This window comes from Diorhabda sublineata, chromosome 2 (genome assembly GCF_026230105.1).
Source record: "Diorhabda sublineata isolate icDioSubl1.1 chromosome 2, icDioSubl1.1, whole genome shotgun sequence".
Taxonomy (NCBI): Eukaryota; Metazoa; Arthropoda; class Insecta; order Coleoptera; family Chrysomelidae; genus Diorhabda; species Diorhabda sublineata.
Genome location: NC_079475.1, coordinates 2,622,094 through 2,648,327, shown reverse-complemented (window position 1 = coordinate 2,648,327; position 26,234 = coordinate 2,622,094). Strand labels below are relative to the sequence as shown.

Here is a 26,234-nt window from a genome sequence, read left to right as displayed (position 1 = left end):
TGTTTACACGAACACTCACATTACACTGTCTGACGCACGTTTCGATAACCAAGTTATCGTCTTCAGAGATTGAAGATAAACTAAAACCTAATGACTTGACTCACCATTAAATTAAACTAATAAACCTTCTCCCGTAAAAAATTAATTACAGCGGGAATCCTCACGTTCATTCCTTAATTACTAAACTGTAATAGAGTGTGCTGAAAAGAATTGGCCCTTTGTCCCTATTAAGCTACTCTTACATCTGGACTATGATTATGAAAGAAGAGTGAAAATGATTATATATGTAGCTAAAACAGCACATTTAGTTGAACGAGAAAATGCAGAAATAAAAATTTATGAAAAAAAAAATAAAAAAAGAGTAAAAATTATAATATATGCAAGTAAAACAGCACCTTTAGTTGAACGAAAAAGTGCAGTAATGATGATTTATGAAAGAAGAGTAAAAATGATTATATATGTAGCTAAAACAGCACATTTAGTTGAACGAAAAAGTGCAAATTGAAGATTTATGAAAGAAGAGTAAAAATGATTATATATTTGGTATATAAAACAGGACTAAATGTTAAAAGAGTAAAAATTATAATATATGCAACTAAAATAGAACATTTAGTTGAACGAAAAAATGCAAATAGAAAATTTATCTTAGAAACTGAAGAAAGGTTGAACGAAAAAGTGCAGAAATGATGATTTATGAAAGAAGAGTGAAAATGATTATATATGTAGCTAAAACAGCACATTCAGTTGAATGAAAAGTGCAGAATTGAAGATTTAAAATAGAAAATGAAAAAATTGGAGATTTATGGAAGTAAATGAAAAAAGGGTAAAAATGATAATATATGCAGCTAAAACAGCACAATTAGTTGAACGAAAAAGTGCATAATTGAAGATATATGTTCATAGAGGCGTTAACTTGGTTATCGCAATGCGCGTCCGACAGTGTTGGTGTAGTTTTGGTGTAAACAGTGTATTCAGTATGAATATCGCCAACGGTTCCAGAAATTACAAATTAGTTGGTCTCCATGATTGCTCCCTCTTTATCTCTACCATATCTTATTGCTCCGGTTATGAACATTGACAAATATGTATCATTATCGAAATTTCTGATGACTTAATATTTCAAATAGCAAGCATAATCCATCAATTTACTAGGGTCTAGCCGAGCAACAACAGTTCGTAAGGAGGCACGATATTGTCATTACCACATTCAATTAGGTCCCACTAGACCGATTCTTTTTACTCATTGCAGTTGCAAGCAGTCAGAGATATCGATAAACGTCACGTTCTTTCAATAAAAAGGTCTCAGTTTCCTGAATTACTCTTCGAATTTTTTTAGGTGGCTAGCCAACGGAGTAACAGATACATCTCAGAATTCCACTACTAACTTTACATTATATCATGAAGTAACTAGTATTAGGGATGAAAACCTGTATTGGACGATTTCCACTAACATGACAACATTTTTAAAGGTTTACATCGAATTTGTGTGTATTAACACATTATTCACATTGTTGAGGGCATTTATATTTGCCTATGGTGGAATAAGGGCTGCGATCAAATTCCATAAAATGTTGCTACGGACAGTGGTGAAAGTAAGTATATGTACTCTATTAATGGAAACTATTATAGTTTTTTCTAGCACGTGCTTGTCATATTTAGATGTAAGTATTTTAGCCTAATCTAAAATTAACCTACAGAAAACTAATCTAAAACTACGTGTTTTTTGTTAACTTAGTTTTTATATTGGATTAGGGAGCAAAGAATCTTCGGACTCATCATCAGACACTTCAACCGAAGTTGAGCTAGCAGATTCTAATGACTCTGGTATTATCCCAAAACAAAAAATTTTAACCTTTACTCCCATCTGACACGTTTTCTGGTTCTTTAAGAACCATATCAACAATCTGCTGAACGTTATATAATATTTTGTAACAACTCTTGAACCTGTACAACATTGTTTCTGTTTGCTTGTTAATTTGGGGTTTCTTCAAAAGTTATGCTTGGCCTCATTAGACGATAGGCGTTCCCCAGTAATGGAAAATTGCCATTTCGATGAAGCCAACCTGTACTAGTAGAAAACGACTCAATCACCATTCATTGATTGATTCAATTGAACACAGTAGTCTAGTTTGGTGGTTTCTAGTTCTACAGCTTTGTAGAATTTTATTTCTGATCTATAAATATGTTTATGTTGCTAAGTAAGTCAGTTTTAAATGAATAGTCGTAACGAAAAGAACGAAATAGTAAAAGTAATTACAGAAATTGTTTAAGTGCTATTTATACGTAAATTCACCTTACGAATAGAAAAAGTTTAAATAAATACGCAAAACATTACATTATATTAGTCTAATTATTGCTAGCTGTTAAATAAACAGCATTTATTTTTAAATAAAATGTCGTTAAAAGCCGATTTCTATTGGTCATTTTCCAAATGGATGCGGTCGGACGTTTTTATTGCAATCTGTGAAAGAATTGAATGCGTGGTGGATCGAAGATGTTCTCAACAATTTCTATAACTCCTGGTCCTATCAGAGTCCCGAACAAAAAACAAATGGACAGTGATAGGCAAAGTGAGTGCCAACTCTGTTCCACGAAAGTATTAAATTCTACCTGCTCTAGGGTTCTTCGAAACAATAACTAACAAACAAATTGTTTGGAAATTTGTGCTATATTTCTCACCTTTCAAGTTATCTAAGTAATAATAAACCATTTTGTGTTTCATCTTGAACCTCCTATTTTCAAACAGGATTTTCATATTGATCTATGTGTAACTAATTAATCAATTTTTTTAGACCAGAAGCTCGTTTTTTGATGTCACTCCAATAGGAAGAATTATAAACAGATTTTCCAGTGATACATACACTGTTGATGACTCATTACCATTTATTCTAAATATTTTTTTGGCTCAATTATTCGGATTAATTGGTGAGTATTCAAAAAAGAAATTGTTTTGTCTCCTTTATGATATTTTTGGAGTTAAAATTCATGTTGTATCTATTCATGAGGAATAGCTATTTTCTAGCTATATTTTTCAAGTATAAGCAGCAGTTACTAGTATTTTAGATTGAATATAAAATTTAGTAGAGTTTGCTTTTTCTTAATCTAATTGTAACTAAGTACGTTCATTTCTTTGATTTGTATAAGTGCGGCTAAGAGTAGTAAAAATGGTGATAGGTAGAATCAATTGTAGGCTTCAACTTTTTGTTATTTGGTATTGGTATTGGGACTTATACAGGGTGTCCCATGACGAGTTAAAACTATCTGTTTATGACAAATTACTTATAGTAAAATCATGAAAATTTCTACGTTTGGGTTTTCGGATACGATGTTTTTAACTAACATATTTTCAAAGATGGCCGACTTCCAGTGGAACCGGAAATCGACTATAACTTTGTTATTTTAAATAGAACACCCTATACTTTTGTCTAAAAACTTTCTTCGAAAAATGCATACTTTTTAAATTATTTTTTTTGTACTCAAAAAGTATGTACCCTTTAAATTTGGATTTAATCCTTTCCTTAGGTCGCTTTTGGTGGTAAATCACTCCTTCGAATACGGAAGTTACTCGGCAGTAATGTGAGGAAGCTTGGGAAGGGTTTTCGAAAACTAAACCATGCTTTCATAAGTGCTGCGTTTTTCTTTCTCTTTACGGGGCTTTCAGGTGGCTGGATAGGGCAAACACTTTTCCCCCAAGATTTCAAAGTTGCCGGCCCTAGAGATAAAGTGTTAAGGAACATCGTTTTACTCACTTTTACATGAGTATTGGTATCACTTTTTGGCAAAATTTAAATGTCTTTTTTTTCTTGTTTTCATGGCATTGTAGGCGTTGCACAAATAATTGCTTCGCATTCCATCACAATTTCCAAAATATGTTAAAAATTAAACGCCTCTCATTTTCATCAATTGTTAAAAACTTGTATGTTTCCGGCATATAGTTGCACCGTGATTTCATTTTTTATTTTCTTCTCTGCCGCGTCTTTCTAGTCTTTCTCCCAACTGTATCATTCATCTGAGCTTTCTGGGTTATTTCCGATTTGTTTATGAATAGGTTCATTCATATCTATATTTTCCACAGTGTGATATTCAGGTAACATTGCGCCTTTGTCAAAGACGTCTTCATTTGTCCAAAAAACATTTTCACTGTTCGCAAATTCATTAGACATAATAAAAACCTTATCTTGGTCGCCTACTTCATCAGTGTTATCATATTTTTCTTCTCCTTCTTATGCCAAATTAAAAATATTGTCTTGGCCGCCTACTCCATTAATGTTATCATCTTCTTCTCCTTTTGTGGCAAAATAAACATATTGTCTTGGTCGCCTACTCCATCAATGTTATCATCTTTTTCTTCTCCTTTTGTGGCAAAATAAACAAATTGTCTTGGTCGCTTACTTCATCAATGTTATTATCTTTTTCTTCTCCTTCTTGTGACAAAATAAAAATATTGTCTTGGTCGCTTACTCCTTCATTTTATATCTTTTTCTGCTCCTTCTGTGGCAAAATAAACATATTGTCTTGGTCGCTTACTTCATCAATGTTATCATCTTTTTCTTCTTCTTGTGACAAAATAAAAATATTGTCTTGGTCGCCTATTTTACTGTTGGAACATTAACTTTCTCCAACAAATAATTAAGAATAATATTTAAATTTCATAAATATTCAAAAAATCAACAATATAACTCATAAAATAATAAAAATATTGACTCGACTTGAAATTTTCCTGTCCGCCATTTCACATTTACACTGTTTGTTGTATTTAAAATATTTCTTCGCTACGGTGGCCGCGCAGCATTTTTTACGGAACACAATGGTACCAGTAACTCATTTTTGGCATTTTTTAGATTTAAGACATTTGCAGATTAAGGTATCGATATTTAGGAAAGGTAGACAAATAAAATAAAAATGATTTTATAATAACAGAAAAGTGATTTTTGTAATTTTCAGGATCAGTTTGTGTAACTATGTATGGTCTACCATGGATATGCGTATTTCTAATTCCATTAATTCCGGTTTATACGTGGTTATTGAATCAGTACAGAATAACGTCAAGAGAACTCAAAAGAATATCAAGCGTAACACTTTCACCTATATATAACCATTTCAGTGAAACATTACAAGGTAAATAGACTCATTCTGTATATTTTATAGTCAACAAGTAATTCGATTCAATCTATCAAACTTCATTCATATATTCACATATTCATTTTAATTTGGATGGCTTTGTAGTATGAGTATAAGAGTAACTGAAAATCTAGTATCAACAGTAACCAATCCATTTTTCAATAAAGTCGATAATATCGATATATCGATACATAAAAATTTTGGCTAAGCGATATATTTTTGTGTCTTTAAAAATTTCTAATTTTGCAAATAACTCAGAATCTATGCCGAATTTCGAGAAAAGTGAAATGTAATTCAAGTAATTTTCTACAAAAAGGGTTTCCTGTGATTTTTTCTTAATCTCAAAATTACAAAAAGCGAATTTGTTACTGGTTTTTTTCAACAGTGCATTTTTTACGGATTACTCTTGAAATTTAGAGGTAAATTTTCGAAAAAAAATGCCGAGAAGGAAATTACCTTCGAAGAAGCTCAAATATGATTTTTCCTAAATTACAAAAAACTCTAAAATTCCAGAAATCCTTTTTTAAAATCTTGATTGTTTGTAAGTACTCTAAACTTAAATGTGGGATAGGGATAATCCTTAAAAACGCTATTCTTGTGATTTATCAAAAAATATAGAAAATATTAAAAATTTAGTCGATTTCATCATCACTCTCGAACATTTCTTCCAAAAGGAATTCCGTGCTCGTCAGGGTGTCTTTACAGTCTTCTACTGCAGGACTTATCTCTCCGTCAAAAAATTCTTCCCCCAAGTCAACAGGAATCAGATTCGTGCATGAATTTTGTAAACACGACCCACCCAGCTTTCTTGCAAGTACACAAAAAATCATTTTTAAAATTTCCCATCCCCATTTTACTTGATCTTGGGTGATATTTGAGTGCGATTCTTGATCCAGGAAGTACACTCTTGAGCAATGCTATTAAGCTGAATCTGAGGTTGGAGGAAGAGACCCTAGATTGACCACATTTTTCTCAACAACAGCCTTTGAAAAAACATGTATATCTATACAAATCGAGGTCAGATACATTACGAGACGCATTATATAAAGTAAGAACTGCATTCACTCCATTTTCCACTATACACTGTCAAACCTTCAAGAGCTTCTCTGAGATTATATTCAACTTTTAATTTTTGTTCAATCGACTTGACAAACACCTTTCTTACCTCTCTTGAAAAAACAAAAAGTTGTATCGCAACCAGTAAAAGCGTGTAAAATTTTGTGAAAGAGCTACAGAGTCAAATTTAGTTGGCTTATCAATATCACTGTTTAACATCGTATAATCCCATCATTAAATTATAAATATATAGCAGCTCCTGTTTCTCCTGCCCACTAAACTAAACTGCTAACCAAATTTTATAGCAAAGCCTTATTCACGACTTGAGACTCTGGACTACACTTGATATGAATATTTACATCAAACTCGTCAAGAAAGTCTCCTTCATTCTCATATTTATCGAAGAAAATCGCTATTAAAGCAATAACAAACAATTCAACCTTTCACTAATCAAAGAGTATTTTGTTGCTGGCTACGACACGTACTAAAAAAAGAAACAATTAACTTTTTACCTTGAAGGACTCCCTTAGGTCTTTTTCTGGCATTTTCACTATTTTTTTTTCACAATTTCTATGCAATAATTATACTTTACATGTGCACTAAGATGTCTGTCTGTTTTGCTCCGACGGTGCCCTCTACACCCGTAGAATCTTTGGCTGATGTGTTGAAAAAACTCTCCCAGTAGAAAGAGGTTTTTTTTGTAATGGATATCTATATAGAAGGTGATGCGTGATTTGGCGAGTTTTCAAATTTTTGATGGGAAACCAAAGGTATGATATGGGGATGATATTAATGCTTGACAACTTGTATGCTTTAGTTTTCTCATTATTTTGCGAAAATGGTTGGTATCCAACAACTTATAAAAAAGTATAGTCAACTATAAAAAAATCTCACATTAATAAAAGTATTTTTTTTGCTATCACAGAGTGAGTTCAAAGGTATAATTTTAAAGGTTATCATTTAATTAACGACTTCAAGCAAGGTGCTGCTGCTGGGTGCAGCAGAGTCACAGACACATGTGTTCACCCAGGCAATCAGCATAAAACAATTCCATTCGTTTTTTTTGCAGGTGCAGTTGAAACTCTAACGATTAAAATTCATTTTCATTTGTCTCGAAATGTTGACTTTTCGAGGAGATTCAGCAGTTTCTTCTTCAGCTGGTGACGTAATTTCTCTCAGATTCTGCGTGGCAAGAAATCTTTTTAGTATGATTGTAACCTCGAAGTTTGAGCGCATTTTACAAAGAAATGACAGCTCTTAAGGAAAAATCACAGGAAATCTTTTTTATGGATTTCTTAAGCTACATTTTTGATCCCTTCGAAACACAAAAATATATCGCTTAGCAGCCAGAATTTTGATTACTGTATCAATAAAGCACACTGAGAACTACTTAAATCCAGAAAATCAGCGTCATAACTAATTTTCGTGGGTCCAGGAGTTGTGATCACTGGACTGTTTGCACAAAATGGTTTTTTTCAATATCCATGGTTCTGCGGGGAATTATAAAACAAATTTTAACTATATGAAGATTTGATACTTCGGCTACATAGTTTTATAATTAATTAGTATAAAAAAAATTGAAACAAAATTTTTAAAGAGTAAAAAGTTGGCAAAGTTACCTCGACTTTGGTATTACTTTGCCGACTGGCAATTTTGCACGTTTTTATAGGCCAAGTTAACAGTCTGGAAGGGTTACTTCGCCCTTCTTTAATGTGTTTTAACAAAATATTTACATAAACATAATCCATTATATTAAAAAACAAAATAATAATAACTCAACTAAATAGTAACAAAATGATAAGAACATAATTCTTAACTATTCTGAGTACCGAGTAAGTTACAAAAGAAACTTAACGAATGCTTTATAATAAATATTTGAATTTTTACTTAACAAAGAACTAAAACATGTTATGTTTGGAGACATTAAAATTTTCGAATATAAAAATTTGTCTTTATGCCGATGAAAGTTTTGGGGAGATAGTCACAATACCGTGTTAAAGAGTGAGACCTGTGTCTCGATAACTCGTCGTGTATATTCAAAATCGAACTGCTACATCATCTACTTTTCCTTGATCTATTTCAGCATTGAACGTATATCTTTTGTAAAACGAAGAATTATCTGATATATTTTTCAGGTTTCACGTTTACAGAAATGACAAAAATTTGTTATTTGCAGGTCTTACAACAATTAGAGCAATGAGAGCTGTTCAAAAATTCAAACAAGATAATGACGAAAATCTCGAAGCTAACCTCAAAGCCCAATTCGCAAGTCAAGCTGCGGCTCGTTGGTTAGGAATAAGACTGCAATTTATCGGCGTGGTTATTATTACTGGAGTCAGTTTAATAGCTGTTATTCAACATCAGTACGACATTGCAGATTCAGGTAATTAAATTATATGGAACAACTAACCCAAGCTAATGCCGAAATTTCTATCTGGCCAAGGATGTTTTTAAAAAGAAATTATTCATCAATAATATTTGTTTTACTTGGGGACCACTTGTACACCTATGGGCATGATTTTTTTTAATTTTAAAGAATTTTTGAGAATAATCTAGATTCATGTAACTCCTCCATCCCTAGGAATGAAAAATATCAGAGATTGTATTTCGGTTCCTGTTCTTTCTTTAAGTTCAATTTCTTCAATTTTCTTAAAAGTTCTCCTATGTATTCCCTAGTTAACCAAAGTATTGAATTAGTCACAAAAATATTATTATTATTGAAAATAGTCCAATTGATACATGGCTTTTCGGATTTTGTATTTCGTGAATTGGTTTTGTTTTTAGCGGTTTTATTTATATCAGTTTTTCAAAATTATTTTACTTGGGTTTGGAGATTTGTGTATTTGATTATTTAGAAACATAAAATCTATTTTTGGTAATATTACTGATTTTCCTTTTTTAATTTGTGTATCACTTGAGAAAATTCCATTTGAATACTACAATTTTTGAAATTTTAATAATTGATAGATGATTTACTTTTAAGTAGCGGTCCGAAGCACATTTAGATGTTCACTTCAGTTTCTGAATTTGGAATCACTAAAATTTCATTGTTTGTCACTTGTTCTAATATAGTTTCTTAGGTTCACGTAACTAACAAAACAGTTTTTAGGAGAGCGGCAACAGTTCTAACTATATTAAAAGTATCACAAGTGTTACTTTTGAAAACTAAACCGCATCTAACCAACCCAAAAAACACTTTGCATGTTGTCTATTAAATTGGATAGGTTTTGAGTATATCTTTCACCACGAGCGGAGCCAAGTGGAGTGTTACGTGCTGATAAGAAGACTGCGATGACAAGTGGACCCTCGACCTCAATCAAAATACCGAATACGCGAATCAAGAAAAAATCTTGGATGAATACTTAAAAGTCCAAATTCTGAAGACGCCATGGAACACACAAAGTTTTCTATTTCCACAAAACGAAACTTGCGCTTTCAATTGAAATAGATAGAGAGATTCCCCTGATTGTCTATTCGGGATTTAAAAGTGGAGCATTCTGCAGAGTTTGCGTGGTAATGGTACGTTCGCTTGATGAAGGTAAAGGCGGTCACCAAAGTATCGGCCAGCTGGTAACCGAACCTTTTTGTAAATGAAAAATTCCCTAGAAGTATTTGAAGATCATGCGAAATCAGAATACCAAAAGCGAAATAGAGAACTGGCAGATAACTTTCTTAAAGTAATGTTTTCGGAGGCTTTTTCGGTCACTGAACATCTGTCTTCTGAAAGACTAAAAGAGGAGAACCGAAAGAAACTAATCCCCATCATAAAAGCAATTATATTTCCGGCAAACAAAGCATCTTGAGAGGTAAAATCGATTCAGGGCGCATACAAATTACACCAGAACCTGAACAACCACCGCAGAAAGATGGTAATTTTAGAGCCCTTTGCGGTTTGCGGCTGAGTCTGCAGATAAAGATCTGGCTGAGAATTTGAATACTTCACAGAAGAGTGCCCTGTACACAAGCCCTCAGATCCAAAACAAAATAATTGACTGTGCTGAATTAATTCAACATAAAATAATTGAAGAAGTAAAGAACGCCAAACTATCTGTGATTCTGGCTGACGAAACCACCAACATCGATAAGTCTCATTTATATTCGATATGTTGATTTTACAGATAATAAACACCATAGACTTAAAGAGATAATCCTTGAGTGTCCTTGATATTCTTATTTTTACAGAACCATTACTTGAATGCTCTCATGTGGTTGGTCAAAGTTGCGATGGGGCTGTAGCTATGAGTGGGTAGTTGCACGGTGCTCAAGCTTATGTTCTCTTTACGTACATTGTACCATCCTCTCTCAACCTTGCTATTGCTGATTCATGTTCATCAGCAAATGTCCGAAATTGCTTTGGGATTGTGCAGTATTTTGGTTCCTATTTTCGACGTTCTGTCAACGCACTGCTTTGTTGGAAAAAATATTCGAGAGCTTGAAGAGCTACGGTAACCAGAAAGACTTGCTCTCAATATGTGAAACACGGTGGGGGATCCACGAACATGAACAAAAGATTCCATATAACCCCAATTTAATCACAGTAAGGAAACGTTGCAACCAGCCGCCCAATTGCTAAGTACACTTCGATCTTCGGATTTTGTGATGATTCATCAAAAAGTTATGAACTAATTACAAACAATTGACAGATCTCATCACGGTATTCAAACATGTAGATGATGTCCTTCAACTCCTGAGAAACAACACTGATGTCGAATATCGTTATCTTTAAAAAGACGCAAATATATCACTGGAAGAAAATTGTGGTATACTGCGAATGTCACGCCTCGCCGGAAGACACTTAAATAGAACGAATGTTCGTTCCTGTATCGGATATATACAAGTATTACAAAATTAATTTGTTCATTCCATTTCTTGATCATACAATTCAACAATTGCTTGAAAGGTTTACCAAACATCGTATAGTAAAGTAAGTATCAGCATTATCTGGTGTGCTACCTTTAAATTTTACTGCCGTTTTGAAATTGAAGAGGCAATTTCCATGTACTCGTCACTGCTTCTTGAAAGCAACATATTCAGTGGTTAAAGCAGAACTTGAAGTATGGAAAATAGTGATGAAAAGTACCTACCCCTACCCTAAAATTTAGTTTGAAATGCCAAAATATGTGCGAAGTAGTTGATACAAAGAGAGTTCTGGATCACTTTCGAGTGATCTAGAACTTTCCTTGTATTTCGGTGAGCCCCTGCACCCCAGACCAAACCCCAGCACGACGAAAGTCATGTTGACGCCAGACCAACAACTCTCTTACTATCGCACCCCCACACCCTTCTGTACTCACTTTGCCCATACACTTACGCCATGCGCAGAGGACAACGCTCGAAATACAAGGAGAGTCTGACACAGTTCTTGGTAATTGGTCTTGTATCAACTACTGTGCGATAAAAATCTTTATCCTAATATTTACATAGTATTACAAATCTTGACTACCATTCCTGTATCCACTGTTACCCCAGAAAGGTATTTCTTGAGCCTAAGGAGACTGAAAAACTATTTACGGAACATTACAAGTGAAAACAGACTCATGAACATTCACTATGGAATAGATGCAGATGGATATATTTAAAAGAAAAAGTCGAAGATTTCTTCTTTAATGGTTTTAGATTTAGCGCAGAGGAACGAAATTAATTTAACCATTTCATTTAATGTTAAGAACTTTATAAATACCTATGCCGTAATTTTTCCGATGAAAATATAGAGTAAGTATATTCAAACCAACTCCTACCACAAAAAAAACTAAACCCTGGCTACATCCGTGTATTTTACCCCAGGGGTAGTTCAAGTACAGATAGGAACAGGTCCCTTAGGTTGAGTAAAGGTAGTTACTTGTCGTCATCGGATGCAGCGGACGGATCGCTCTCTCGCCAGTCGTGAGTTTGATTTGCATTTTGTCGCTGTGGAAGTTTTATGAGGTTGGTTTTTGATTTCGTTTATTATAAAAATTTTGATTTTTGTCGAATGTACAGTGTGGGTATTGCTTGCTGACAGGAGAGAATTCCTGATACTGTTGACACACCGTACGGATGATTCGGAATGAATTCACCTTCTAGGCATTTCCAATCTCCGATATGTACGATGCGATGATCCATTTGAATCAATGTTTTTAATCACCCTTGAAAAATCCGGTCAGTCCGACACGTACGTGTGCTTCGTCCGATGACAAGTGCGTGACTACCTAACAGAGGAGAGGCAACTAGCTGGATTATAGTTCTAACTTGCATTCCCCAATGAATTTAAATAAAATGTTAGCTTAACGTTAAATGGATTTTAATTAGATTCTCATACATTTCTTTTTAATTTTTGGGGGTTGCGAAGTCGGCACCCTGGTCAGTTTTTTGTTATTAACAATTTAATTGTCTAAACAGCCATAATTTATTATCTACAATGGTTACAGAGTTTCCGATGAAACATTCTGGTTGTAAATCTTCTAAAGATTATTTCCGTTTTTGAATTTTGGAAAAATATTAGAACCAGAGTTATAGGCAAAGTAGTCTAAAAAAATGCAAAAATGAGCTGATTTCTCTTTTAATCGGTTGAATTTCGGCCTGAGCAAATACTATTGAGATCATTTTAAAGAAAATATTTTTCCCTTCAAAACTAGCCCTCAATCGTACATTTTCAAGCATTTGAAATAGTTTTATAGCACTTGGAAGACAAAATTTTAATAGGAAAATTGTACTTTTATGTGTTTATTTATAGACCATTCGTGCAAAGGCCAAACATTTTCGAAAAAAAAAACATTTTATTCCACATATTAAAAGACAACTTTTTATCCCTCACTTGAAGTGCCGCCGCACGTGAATCAACGATCTAAGCGACCGTTTTCTTTGGGAGTCTGAAGCATACATATTTTTCCAAATATCAATTAAACAACACTTGTTAATTGCTTTTGCATTTTTTAATAACATCTTACACAAGTTATTACTACATTTTCTTAACCGATTCCATTTCGCTTCTATGTATATGAAATATTTATTTGTCACAAAATAAATTATATTGTAGTATTATTTTTCAACAATATTTTTAGTTAGCTTTCAATATTAATCTTTTTACATTATTTACAAGTTGCAACGGTTTTCATAAGTTTTACAAGCGCAGAATGAAATGCAAGGTAGTCAGCTGCTTTGCAAATACAATATTTTGTTACACATTTTTTATTCGGTACCAATTCACTTTTTGGTGGATATAGAACATTAATTTTTTGATGTATGCTGCGGATTTATCCGAATATGATCAGTGTTCAATATATTAACTTGCTTGTAGTTTGACAAGGGAAAGACCTCCATTATTGTTTTGTACTCATAAAATTTTTGTTCGTAGCGATTATCATCAAACGTGATTGGTGTTGTAAAATTATTCTTGAATCTGCTTCTTCTATGTTCTCATCTTGTTATATATTTAAATTACCGTTTCCGTGTTAGACTGCCAAGGTATTCCATTAGCAGCACTGGCCCTCATTTTTTACAGTTCTTGAAAATATATTCACGAAGAAAGTTTTGTAGAAAAATTTTATTTTTACTGTTACCCCAAAACAAGGTGTCGTCTTTCGGCATGTCTATCTCAAAAAGTGCTACTTGAACTTAAGACAAACCTTACTACATTAGTTCTATGACTATAGTAATTCTTGACTGCAAAATTTGTATATTCCCGACCGTTTTGGGCTATTTCAACTAATAAAACTTTGCATATCAAAGTACAATGTAAACAGCATTTCTATATTATATATTCAACTTACCACCACACGAATACAGTGTCTTGAAAAACTGTACTGTTGATTAATAATTTAAGGGCTGTTATCAGTAATTTATTTATTAGTTCATCAGGTATGTGTCTTGTACACAACGTTATTCATTCCACTTATTCAAAAAGTTTCGCATTATTACTTCAAACTGCGTTTTGCGAATTTGCAATTCTTTGCACGAATGGCCTATAAACAAATAAAAGTGTCATTTTCATATTAAATTTTTGTTTTCCTACGTATGAGGGCTAGTTTTCAAAGAAAAAATATTTTCTTCAAAATTGATTCAATAGAATTTGCTCAGGCAGAAACACGACAGATTGAAAGAAAAATTAGCTATTTTTTGAATTTTTTTAGACTACTTTGCCTATAAATTTGGTTCTAATAAATATTTTTCTAATATTCAAAAACGGAAATATTCGATAGAAGATTTACCAGACTTCATCAGAAACCCCGTAATTTTAGATAATAAATTATGGCGGTGTAAACAATCAAATTGTTTACTGACTAGGGCTCGTAACCCCCAAAAATCGATTCTCCCGACCAAAAAACAATCATTTGTTCCTGACGACCCATAAAGAGAAACTCCTGGCTATGTCGCACAAGTTTGAACCTACTTCTGAATGTAATTTTGTATTTCTTGTTGATATGTTGATGCGATATTTGTTCCAAAAGTGCTACACCACTCTTTCAACTTAATTTTTATTTGGGTTTTTACATTCTTCCACAATTCTTTTTTTCTTTATTGACAGTCCTTTTCTGTTCATGTTCCTTATGACCGAGTCCGATTTGTGCTTTTATCTACAAATCTCATTGGCTTTCAGTTTAATTTTGAACAGTTTAATTTTGAAAAGTTTTATTTATATCAAAAGATTGTGACAACTGATGTAGAGTGGGATTTTCTATAAACATGCTACCATTACCACCATCAACGAAACGTCAAAATAATAAGTAGAACATTTTTTTAAATAAATAATTAGAATCCCCCCGGGTATTTATGATTTATATGTTCCATTTTTTTAGGATTCATTGGATTGGCTATATCCTATGCACTAGGAATAACAAGTGCTCTTAGCGGTTTGGTAAATTCCTTTACAGAAACAGAACGAGAACTGGTAGCCGTAGAACGTGTTAATCAGTACATCGATTTCAACGAATTGGAAACTAAATATTTTGTTATGGATCCTCCTTTTGCGTGGCCAAGTCAAGGTGTTATTAGTTTCGATAACGTCTTTTTGCAGTATAGGTTTGTATATAATAACAATAATTACATTTTTTCATTTTCCATAGCGGTTGCTTTACCGGAGAAAACACTGTTAATGACTGAATCATAATAGTACATGCAATGAAAAAAATTGCCGGTTATTTTTTAGTTTGGAACTTTAGATAAATAAGATGAATTCAAATACAACTGGCAATCCCTAAATGTCAGAAGAGGTAGCATGTGGATTTATATGCCATATGGGAGAAAATTTCTACTGTAGAATCAAAATTGAAATTCAACTCAACAAGAAATTTAGTTGGAATTCAAAAATAAGATGAAACCAGAAAATTCTTTATATATTGGAACACAACAAAAGTAATAGAATTAGAAAATGTTAAATAAATATGTACATCAAATTAATCATAACAATGGAGGAACCAACATTAGTCAATGTTGTTATTTACAGTGGGTTGGGTTCTTTGTTTAGAAATGATCAAATCCAAAGTTGACAAAATATTCAGTTTATTGAACAGAGTTTCAAAAGGTACCTGTCAACGCACAAAAATCAGTATCTAACTTTTACATATATCTATAAATTTGTTTCTTCTTCTCCATTGGCCTTTTGTCTAACAATATACCTCCAAGATCTGTTTGCTTGCTACCAGCTTGTTTGAAGAGTGCACCGTGAGGTACGTCTGAAGATCTGCTTCATGTTTTTCAAAAGTAGGAATAGATGACTACAACACAACATTCCTCATATGGTTGTGTAGACATGTGCCCTGTGGTAATCCCTTCATATTTTCCTGGCGTCAACATGTCTGTGATTCATTTAGATGTTTTGCTAATATATTCAAATGAAAATTATCATAGATTCCAGAAATAAGCAAAAATATGCATAACGTTATTAAGTAAATGTGCCCTAGTATTTTATGTACACACGATGATAATGCTATTGGGCGGTAGTTATTATGACAATTAGCGACTTTTTCTTCTCTTAGTTTCAGTATTATTAAAGATGCTATTGCTCAGGTAAGGACAGTTATCCCTTGATAATGTTTATTTTTATTTAGCAAATTTTTGATCATGATCTATGGTAAGTTGGTCAGCATTGAGTGAGTTGATGATCTTTTCCTCTTTATCTTCATAAAAAATGATCGTGGTCATCTCGTCCAATATTGTTTCAATCATTGCTCCGTATCGGTACGGATGTTCCGTAAAGGATTTAAAACTCTCCTGTTTTCTATTCTTCATGATCCTCGTAGCCATTTTCGTATATTCTTATATAGCTTTCTTGGGAACAGTAGTTAATATATCTTCAATGTACTACTTTTTAAACTCGGAGCTTTTCCACAGTCACGCTTGTTTCTGGGATATCTATATTAGGTCCTTTTTCAATTTTTATTTCCCTCTACTATTTCAATGCTTACCAGTACCTTCTTGAATTTATTCCAATCAACTTTGTCTTGTCCTACATCTTCTTATTGATTGTTTACCATATGTTGAATAGATCCCATCTTAAGAGATGGTTATTTGTGGTAGCTGTAGGCATGTGATCTCTATTTTCGGCTGTTTCCCATACTTCTCTTGGACTATTAGAGCTAATTCTGGAGTCTCCAGTGTTATTTTCATGACACTTCGACTTTGACCTAGTTGTAGTTGCTTCTCCCGTATAGCTCTTCAATCACATCCATTGAGTGTATACCTTTCGTTTTCGTAGGTCCTGATCTCCAGCTTCATTCTGGGCGTTCATTCCAATAATGATAAATGGTCCGTGTATTTTTCTAAATATCTCTAGATAGCTTTGCTTTATATTGTACAAGTCCGGTGGAGAATAGATGGTAACTATTCAGATTTGTTTAACCTCATCATTTCTACCTTGCCGCATGATTATTCAGTGTCGGAAAACAATGCTTTGGTCCAATTTCAGGAATGTTTCATTCAGAAAAATTATGTCCGACTGAGTTAAAACGGTTAACTCAGTATAATTCGAATATAAGTTTCTAATGTTCCATTATAGAATAATTAATTCTTTGTAAGTCGGATTCATCATTAACTGTTTCACGTTTTAGATCTTTTCAAAAGTCATATCCTGTTGTTTTTGTTACATTTATATATCTACAACTTCAGGCGATTCTAGAATATGCGAATTTCTGAAAGAACTTCCCTTTTTGTTATTCCTTAATTTTTGATTGTTCTAACAATCTCTTAAAAAAATCAACTACTCGTGATAGGGTCTGGTTGGTACTCCTGTATCTATTATTGTTTTTATCTCTGCGACTTATTGATTATCTCTGGAATAAGAGTCCTAGATGGTGGAGGGAGTAGGCACTTGGTGTTGATGAGGAAAATTGTTGTTACTTCTTTGATGCACTTCTATTACATTTTGTTGCCTTTGACTCGGTATTTTTAATACAGGAAAATCTCTACCTGTAAATATGACTTTATCTCTTTGTTGTTCAATTTTAGGAAAACTCTGACTAGTTTCAAAGTATGAGCATTTTTTGTCTTTCATGCTCCGTACAATTTCTGTCCGTGGATTTATGTTGAGTATTACAAAAAATGCATGTAGGTTCCTTCAGTCGTCATTTCTCTTCCTTGTGTTAATTATTACATATGGCGCATCTCTTCTGGCTCCGACATATATTTTTTGGGTGCTCGAATCCTAAACAGTTCATACATTGGATTACTGTACCTGGACCCAAAGTAATTTTCGTCGATCATTTCTGGTAATTGCCTCTAAAGGTGACTACTATAGTCTACGCTGGTTTATAATTAATTGTATTATCTTTATTTATGATTCTTTTACTTAATCTTTTTGCTGTTGCGATCGGTTTTTTAGCCACTTCCTCCGCAATTACTTCTTCCATTGAGGTGTTTATATCAATGTCACTGACTATATCCCTTTTACTGAAACTAGTCAAGAAGGGATGAATGCGTCCCAGTGTTTTTTTATTTTTGGTTTCAACTACTTCAATGTACGGGGATTTATCGTATACTTCACAACTCTTTATTGAGTTCTTGTTATGTTAACTTGTGATATATGATTATCAGGTGGTTAACGATGTGAAGGCCCAAGGCTTCTCGAATCTAATGACATGAGTACTTAAATTAAGGTTATAGGGGTTAGGTTATAATATGACAATACTGAAGGAATTGAGCAATGAAACGGAACTTATTGCGTGTTCTAGAAGGTCGTATTTGCACTATCAACAACTTAAACATTCCAAAATACAAGATTTAATTTAAATTTTAAGGAATAATCAATTTCACACGTGATCACCTCAAAAGTTAAGCACGGAATCGCATTTAGTGTATGTAAATTAATATTGAATATTATGTTGTCAAATTTGTAACCTGTAAAGACAATAGGAGATCACTCTCAGAGTAATTACAAGAAACAGACTTAGTTAAAGAACACAATTATAAAAAAAGACGATTGTCGAATAGAGTAGAAAAAGCATATAATTGCCCGTGAAAAAATATCGAGAGAGGCGAACCGAAGAAGAAAAAAATCTAGAAAAGCATAAGAAACTTGATATTCAGCAAAGATTAGAGAGGAGATATGCCAAAAAGTAACCTCGGAAACACAAATGATGGATATACCAACCAGCAGAAGATTCTTCGAGAACCCCGAATTGGCTGCAGAAATCACTGAGATAAGTTATGACTTGATAACTAGATTAAAAGTGATATTAGAAGCCATATCAAGCGGCCATAAGATTGACGTAGCAAAATATGATAAATACGCCATGGAAACTGCGAAACTATATGTTGAGTTATTGACTCCAACGATGCATAAGGTCTTACTTCATGGAGCTTCAATAACAGAGGGATTAGGGATTAAATTGGAATTAACTAGGATACTTTAGTTGGCTTTTAGAAGTTCGTCGACTTGAGTCGTCAATGATAAATAAATGCATATGTGACGTTGCTACTACCTATTGCTTTAATGTAGTCAAATAGTGGAGATTTTGCTGAGGTAGCTGCAGCATATGATAAGGGTGGGGAGTGAATATTTGGATTGGTTTTTGATAGTGAGGGAAGGCTAGACATATTGCTGTGATCTTGTTTGCCAAAATCACAATCAATAGATGAAAAAAAATAAGAGAAACGGATCAACTATATAAATAAATCTGAACGGGAGAAAAACCATACAAACTGTGTTTCAGTGATTTCCAGATACCAAATAATTTTAAGTTTATGATAAAAACGCTGCCTCAACAATTTGTGGTATCACATTTTAATAACAAAAAGCGAAAAATTTATTATTGTTGGGATTTAGCTTAACGATCTGAACCTGAGAGTTAGAAAATTATGATCAAGTTTCACTACGAGAAAATAAGTTGTATGAACTACACTTTCATCCACTTTATTATATTGAATTATGTAATTGTCTCTATATACCTCGCGAGATAACCATCGGACTTCCGTATGTAAAAGAAGAGATGTATGTACACTTCCCATGTCTTCACATAATATTTTAAATAAACGATTAGTTAGGGGCCTAGACTTTATGAAATTTACAACTTTAGCATCATCAAGAGCAATTTCATAAGAACAGGGTAACTTTTTTGCAGCAAGTGCCTGTATGAATCATACAGTGGCTATTAAAACAGTTTCTGGCAACATTTTTAATATGTTGTACAGCCCTATTAATATTGCTACTTATATTATAACCTTCTCTCTTGAGGAAATTGAATATTTCTATTCCAGTAGTACGTGTGGTAAAGATTTACAAAAAATTTCCCAAGCGATACGTTGAATTTCCGAAATATTCTGACTGCGCCAATTACATTACTGAACTTCGAGAAGGCGTTTTTAAAAAACGAATTACACATTGAGAAACGTTTATTCTATTTTTCGCTTTCATATTCATATCTAACAATGACAATTAATATTGCGAGCCCAGCTATATCAGTAGATTCATCCATTTTTATAAAAATTCGCATGATTTCAAGCGAAAACTTTAGTTCGTTATTTATACCGGCTGCAAAATCTATGATACGCTGAGTTAGAGTAATTTATATCACTTTCATTAGTACAACCATCGCTATCTTTGTTGAATCCGAGGCAGAAGATGAAGAGCCAACATCTGCAATAGTACGGTTTATAGTACTTTTTTGGAGCCACCTTTCCATTCTGCAACAAATATTCGAAAATTTCGATGCAAAAAAAGCATAAGTTTTAAATTCTAAAACTTATTTTAGATAGTTACCTATTTTTATATATTGAAATACAGGGCTATTCATGGTAACCGGATGTTTTTAAAATAATCATAAAAATTTGAATATTTACTTTAAAAAAGTTGTATTAGTACACTTGTTAAAGCTTAGCATTTGTGACTTACGAAAAATTATGCCCGGCAAGTGGTGTCCATTTTGGGCAATACATTGTTGTAGCCTTTGACGGAAACTGGCCTCACTCAATTCTTTACAGCATGTCTATATCAATCTGGGTGACGCGTTGACTAATTGCGATCTTTAGGTCCACCAAAGTACATTTAGATTAAAATAAGCATCGTCACTCATTAACAATACAAATTTTCATTTTCTACAAAAATGGTAAGCATTTGTGGACACATAGTAATCGCTGCTGGAAATCTTGCCCTTTGGACTGCTGCTGTCGGCTATCTTGTAAGGATGGAAATTTAGATATGTATGCAGAATTACTCTTATCGTACATGTGCTCATATGAAGTGCTGCTAAATGCGTCTGAATAGAGAGGCGTGGGCTTCTGTCAAAGGCTTCCCTTACTCGTTCAATATTATCCGGAGTGCTAGCAGTTCGTTGGGGACCCGGTGATTTTTTCTTCTTGTTCGATGGTTGTTCACCCATCGCAATATGAGAAGAGACACTTGCATTACGATGGATATTAAACGGCGGAAAACTCGCTAAACAGCAGTTACGGATTCGTCATTTTGCACAAAATTGTCATACGTGTACAAACATTGATCTAGCGTCCACGGTTCCATCTCTACTTATTCAATTGTTAAAACTAAATAATGCATCATTGAATATAAATCAATAAGTAAATATTTGTTAAACACTTCAATGTACCTTTAATGTATAATCTTTATTTCACGTTGTCACGTTAGGTTAGATTTATAACAATAATAATCCACCACTAATGATAGGTAGAGGTAGACAACCCGCCCTATTAAACTCAAAAAGGCACGATAATTCAATTAGTAGAAGTTCCTATGAATATAATGGGACTATTGCTTTCAATTCATTTCTCAATTTCGTACAGCGTCATTTTATTTGTCACAAATGACAGATCCAGAATAACAACAATAATATATTTTTTATGTTTCCAAATGTTTTTGATTTTAGATCTTTTCTGCTTAAAAATTAGTTTTTTTAATAAAATATAGACAAAAAATGACGTTTCGACTTTTCTTTGAGTCAATCTATCTTTTAAAAAGTTATTAAAAAAAACAGAAGAAACCTAAAATCAAGAATATTTAGAAACATAAACTCATCAAAAAGGTCAAAAAAATTGAAGAAATTTATATTTTATCTAGATCATTATCTTCGAAAACATACAACTGTTTAAACTAGTTAAGAAAAATGTGTTCCTCAATTCAAGTATCGTTACTTTGTTAAAAAATATAAGGTTCATATATTTTGTATACAGGGCAAGTAAAAATTTTGGAAACAACATTAATGTTACAGCTATCCTTATTAAATTTGTTTTTTTCTATATTTTATATCGTGAACGATAATACATCGCGATTGTAATCCAACGATTCCTTGTCTTTTTCTCAATTACTTGCCGAACATTACAATAATTTGGCGCCCAACGGGGGGCCATGAAACGAACTATATTATCTAGTTATTAAGGTTATTCTTTGCCCTTATCCTTAACGGATCTGATGACATAGTTGTTGACGTTAAATAGATTATCTTTCTTTTACTAGTAACATGTCTTTTACATATATGACTTATCAAATATTTAGTGAAAGTCCACTTACTATTTTTGTCTATCCCATTTATTCCTAGTACCCTCTCATCAGCTACTTCATAGTTAATTTTTTATGCTCCGTTTCTCTGCTAGTATCTTTACATTTGATCCTAGGTTTCTGTACGTCTGTTTCTTCCAAATATTCCAAAGAAACCATCTACGTTTTTCATTTCATTATTGGTTCTTTTCCATTCTTCTACTGTGTTGACATATTTTTTCCGCTTTGTGTTGTTCTCATTATTTTCTTCACCATCATTCAATCTGTTGTTTTTCAATTTGTTTGGAGACCCAAGCTTCACAAGCTTAAGTTGCCGTGGATCTAATTTTTCATTAACGTCCTGAGCACTCGATAGTTTTTTTTACCATTCGCTATTCTACGTTGTTTTCTTTTTTTTGGCTCTTCCATTATTACCGCCTTTGCCTGCGTCTTCTTGTATTTGTTCTATTACAAATGTAGTTTTATTTATTTGTTTAATTTCTTAGATCTTTTGATATATTAATTCATCTAAATGTTTTTGATTTTTCTGTTTTAAAATTAGTTTTTTTTGGTATTTTTAAAAAGAAAGATAAATGTTGACGTTTGGACTTTTCTTTAAGTGTTTATTTATCATTTAATCATATTGCTGTATCTATCACAAATCATTTAGTATGTATTTAAATTAGGTTCCATCGATATCCACATATTTTATATTTTTAGGAGGCATTTAAATCCGTCTCTTAATCACATTTCATTTACTACTAGACCTTATGAAAAAATTGGAGTGGTGGGTCGTACTGGAGCCGGAAAAAGTTCACTAATATCGGTTTTATTTAGACTATTTGATCAATATTCAGGATTAATAACTATAGATACTGTCGATATCAAGAATATATCCCTTGCTGCCTTAAGGTATGTACATTCAAAAACATTTTTTTGTCGTTTTCTATAAAAAAATCATATGAAAATGTCTAAGAAGTAAATTACAGATATTTTGGTATAATTTAATCTTTTAATTTTTTATGTAAATATCTTTGCTACTTCTTGAATTATGGAATTGGAATATAATCCTGAATTAATCGGTAAAAACAAATTATTTATAATTTTCAATATTTGTTTTAAGATCAAGAATGTCCTGCATACCTCAAGAACCATTCTTATTCAGTGGAACTTTGTGGGAGAATCTCGATCCGCTGGGAGAATTCAAAGATTTTGAAATATGGAATGCTTTAGACAGAGTTTATTTGACTGGTATAATCAAATCACTTGGTGGATTAAATTACAAAATAGACGGAAGCGGTTCAAATTTTTCTGTTGGACAGAAACAATTGGTTTGCTTAGCCAGGGCAGTACTTCATAACGCAAAGGTAAGATCTAATTGTACATGGTAAGCGTTTATAAAATTATATTTGATTAACACACATATACAGATGTCTGGATTATTATCCATATTTGAAAGTGTCTAGAGGACTAACAAGCACATATAAGGCAGTAAAAAAATTACTACTACGTTTGATGATGTATTGATAAAAAATACTAAAAATAAGATTTAGTGAATATATGGACTAAAGAAAAAGAAAATATGAAAATGTACGTGAGTATATGTAAAATCAAAGTAATGATTATGATCAAAATACAAATAGAATAAAATGCAAAACAACAACTGAAACAGTAACAGCGTATTAATGTCTATTTTCACAAAGAATGGGAAAATATAGATATTGACACGGAAGTGAAAATGAAGATCCACAATACAATAACGATACCAATTGTAAGAATAATTAAACCAAAATGAATACAATTAAAATGAAAAGCGTAGGAAGACTAGCGGGGAAAACAGAGTGAGAAAATTGTAGAAATTAAGAGAAGGGAAGAAAACAAAACATGTGATAAGAAAATAATATAATTGCTATAGACATATCCTCAGAATGAAAACAAACGGACTTACAAGGAAAGTGATGGAAGCTGCCAGGAGATCGAGAAGAAAGTGGATAGATCAAAAATAGAAGTTATGAGAGAGGAAAGAATGGAAACATTGGGAACAAGAGATTGAGTTGAAATTTCTAGAATTAGGTTATAATTATAATGTTATCGTCTTCAGAGACTGAAGGTAGAGTAAAACATATCAACATGACCTACCTATTTATAATAAATTTTCCCACCAATGAACTGTGAGAAATAATTCTAGCGGGAAAATCTTTTCGACGGAAAATTCCACATTATTTCTTTTACTACTAAACTATAGAGCGGATAGTAAGGAATGGTCTCTATTCAAACTATTCTTACATTTAACAATCTTCATGTACTCTTCAAATCGAACATAACAGATATTCTGCCCAACATAATTCATGTCACAATCATTACAGTTAATTTTATAGTTATCGGTATCACCAAACAATTGTTTTGACGTATTGATTGAATTTATAAACCCATTTTAATAAAATTATAAACCCATTCTAATAAAAATTCCTTCTAATCCTTTTGTGTAAAGAACACCAAAGCAAATATTTCCTTATTAAATCGTTCGATGTTAAGTGGAAAATTAATTGAACGACGTAGCAGAAAATGTACCAGAGTTGGGTGCAATGGAAAGAATCTATCGGGATGTACCTGCAAGAAGTGGTGTTATTCCTAAATACATCAAATTCTAGTCTATTTCTATTTATGAATGAACAATTTGAATTGAGTTTGAAAATAAAATGATATACCTTTTTCGTATCAAATATAGCAAAAATATCTTCTAAATACCTGCACCATATCTTGAGAAAATATTGGAACTCTTGACTAATCAGTTTTTCAAAGTAGCTCATGAATAGTTCAGCCATAAACGGTGGTAGGCAATTGCCCATAGCTATTCTTCTTCGTGTTGTTTCCAAAATTCGTTTTTGTATTAGAAATATCAGCTTCCTAATTATTGGAGTCCAGTAAGTCCTTAACTACTCCAAGGCCTCCTATCTCAAAAATGATTCACCGTCTGAGGAAGTTGTAGAGACTTTTAATGTTTTACATTATTGATAATAAATACAAATAGCGTTTTTTTTATTTTTGACCCCCAATTTTGAAAATTGCTCAAATCGAATTAAATGTGAGTTTTGAGAGGAGTTTATTGATGTCACACGAACAAGTTTAAACGACTTTATAGCTGGTATCTCGATTTTCCTATGTGAACCTTAAATAACTGGACTACTGAGTTAACTTGAGGTAAAACTACCAACTTTTTCCATCTTTTCAATATATAATTATAATGCCTGCTTTATTCATTTCTATGTTTAATGAAAAATGTGATCCAATGCCATATATAATTTGTTATTGACTATGTTTTTTAGATAATATGTATCGACGAAGCAACTGCAAATGTGGACGTCGAAACTGATAGACTCATACAAAATACAATTCGCACTGCATTCCGAAATAGTACAGTAATAACCATAGCTCATAGAATCCAAAGTGTGTTCGACTCAGATAGAGTGTTAGTCATGGATAAAGGAGAGATCGTGGAATTTAACAAACCTGATATATTATTATCAAACCAACAATCTTATTTTTATAAATTAGTTGAAGAGATGTAAGACTAACTGAAATATAAATATATTATTCGGTTAGGTGATTTATGTTTTATTTCTCCCAAGTTTTACTTCTCATTGAAAATGACTTTTAGGAAAATTTAAAAATATTGACATTTCCACCTATAACATACTTTTTTCTACGCCCATGTCTGTAAACGTCAAAAATCGCACTGTCAAAATTCCTTGTAAATGACATTTAACAATGCACATGCACGTAATGTGATCTCAGAACATACACGTGCGTTTTGAGAAGAAAACTTAAACTTGGTTTAATTAAATTATAATCAAATTTTCATTTACGTAAGACCATTGTATAAAGATTAGGATAGTAAAACAGTGACAATGTTGGAGGCAATTTTGCATGCCATCTAGTTACTTTTACGCTCATTCTTCATAAAAATGTCCCGTTGCTTAGTGCCATCTGAAATAAAGTTTTTTTTATCTTCGAAATTCGAACCGATAGTAAATTGTTAACGATTTTATTTTTTATTACGAAAGTGACACAAATTAACTATTCGATAGGAATTTTTACAATAGACATTTTGAAATATCTTGTTTCTAATAATGTTATAGCAGATATTCATCTCGAACCGAAA

The 26,234-nt window shown here is 32.6% G+C and overlaps 1 protein-coding gene across 1 annotated transcript in view; it reads left to right on the top strand.

The window, feature by feature from the left end:
• The window catches only part of LOC130452676 (ATP-binding cassette sub-family C member 10), a 176,970-nt gene extending 151,291 nt beyond the window's left edge, over nucleotides 1-25,679 (top strand). The window contains exons 14-21 of the mRNA XM_056792064.1: nucleotides 1,337-1,592; nucleotides 2,793-2,925; nucleotides 4,945-5,118; nucleotides 8,354-8,560; nucleotides 14,952-15,174; nucleotides 22,793-22,984; nucleotides 23,196-23,439; nucleotides 25,399-25,679. Coding sequence (XP_056648042.1) covers nucleotides 1,337-1,592; nucleotides 2,793-2,925; nucleotides 4,945-5,118; nucleotides 8,354-8,560; nucleotides 14,952-15,174; nucleotides 22,793-22,984; nucleotides 23,196-23,439; nucleotides 25,399-25,641 — 1,672 coding nt within the window. The 3' untranslated portion in view covers nucleotides 25,642-25,679. The remainder of the gene's footprint in view (nucleotides 1-1,336; nucleotides 1,593-2,792; nucleotides 2,926-4,944; nucleotides 5,119-8,353; nucleotides 8,561-14,951; nucleotides 15,175-22,792; nucleotides 22,985-23,195; nucleotides 23,440-25,398) is intronic.
• The last annotated feature ends 555 nt before the right edge of the window (nucleotides 25,680-26,234 follow it).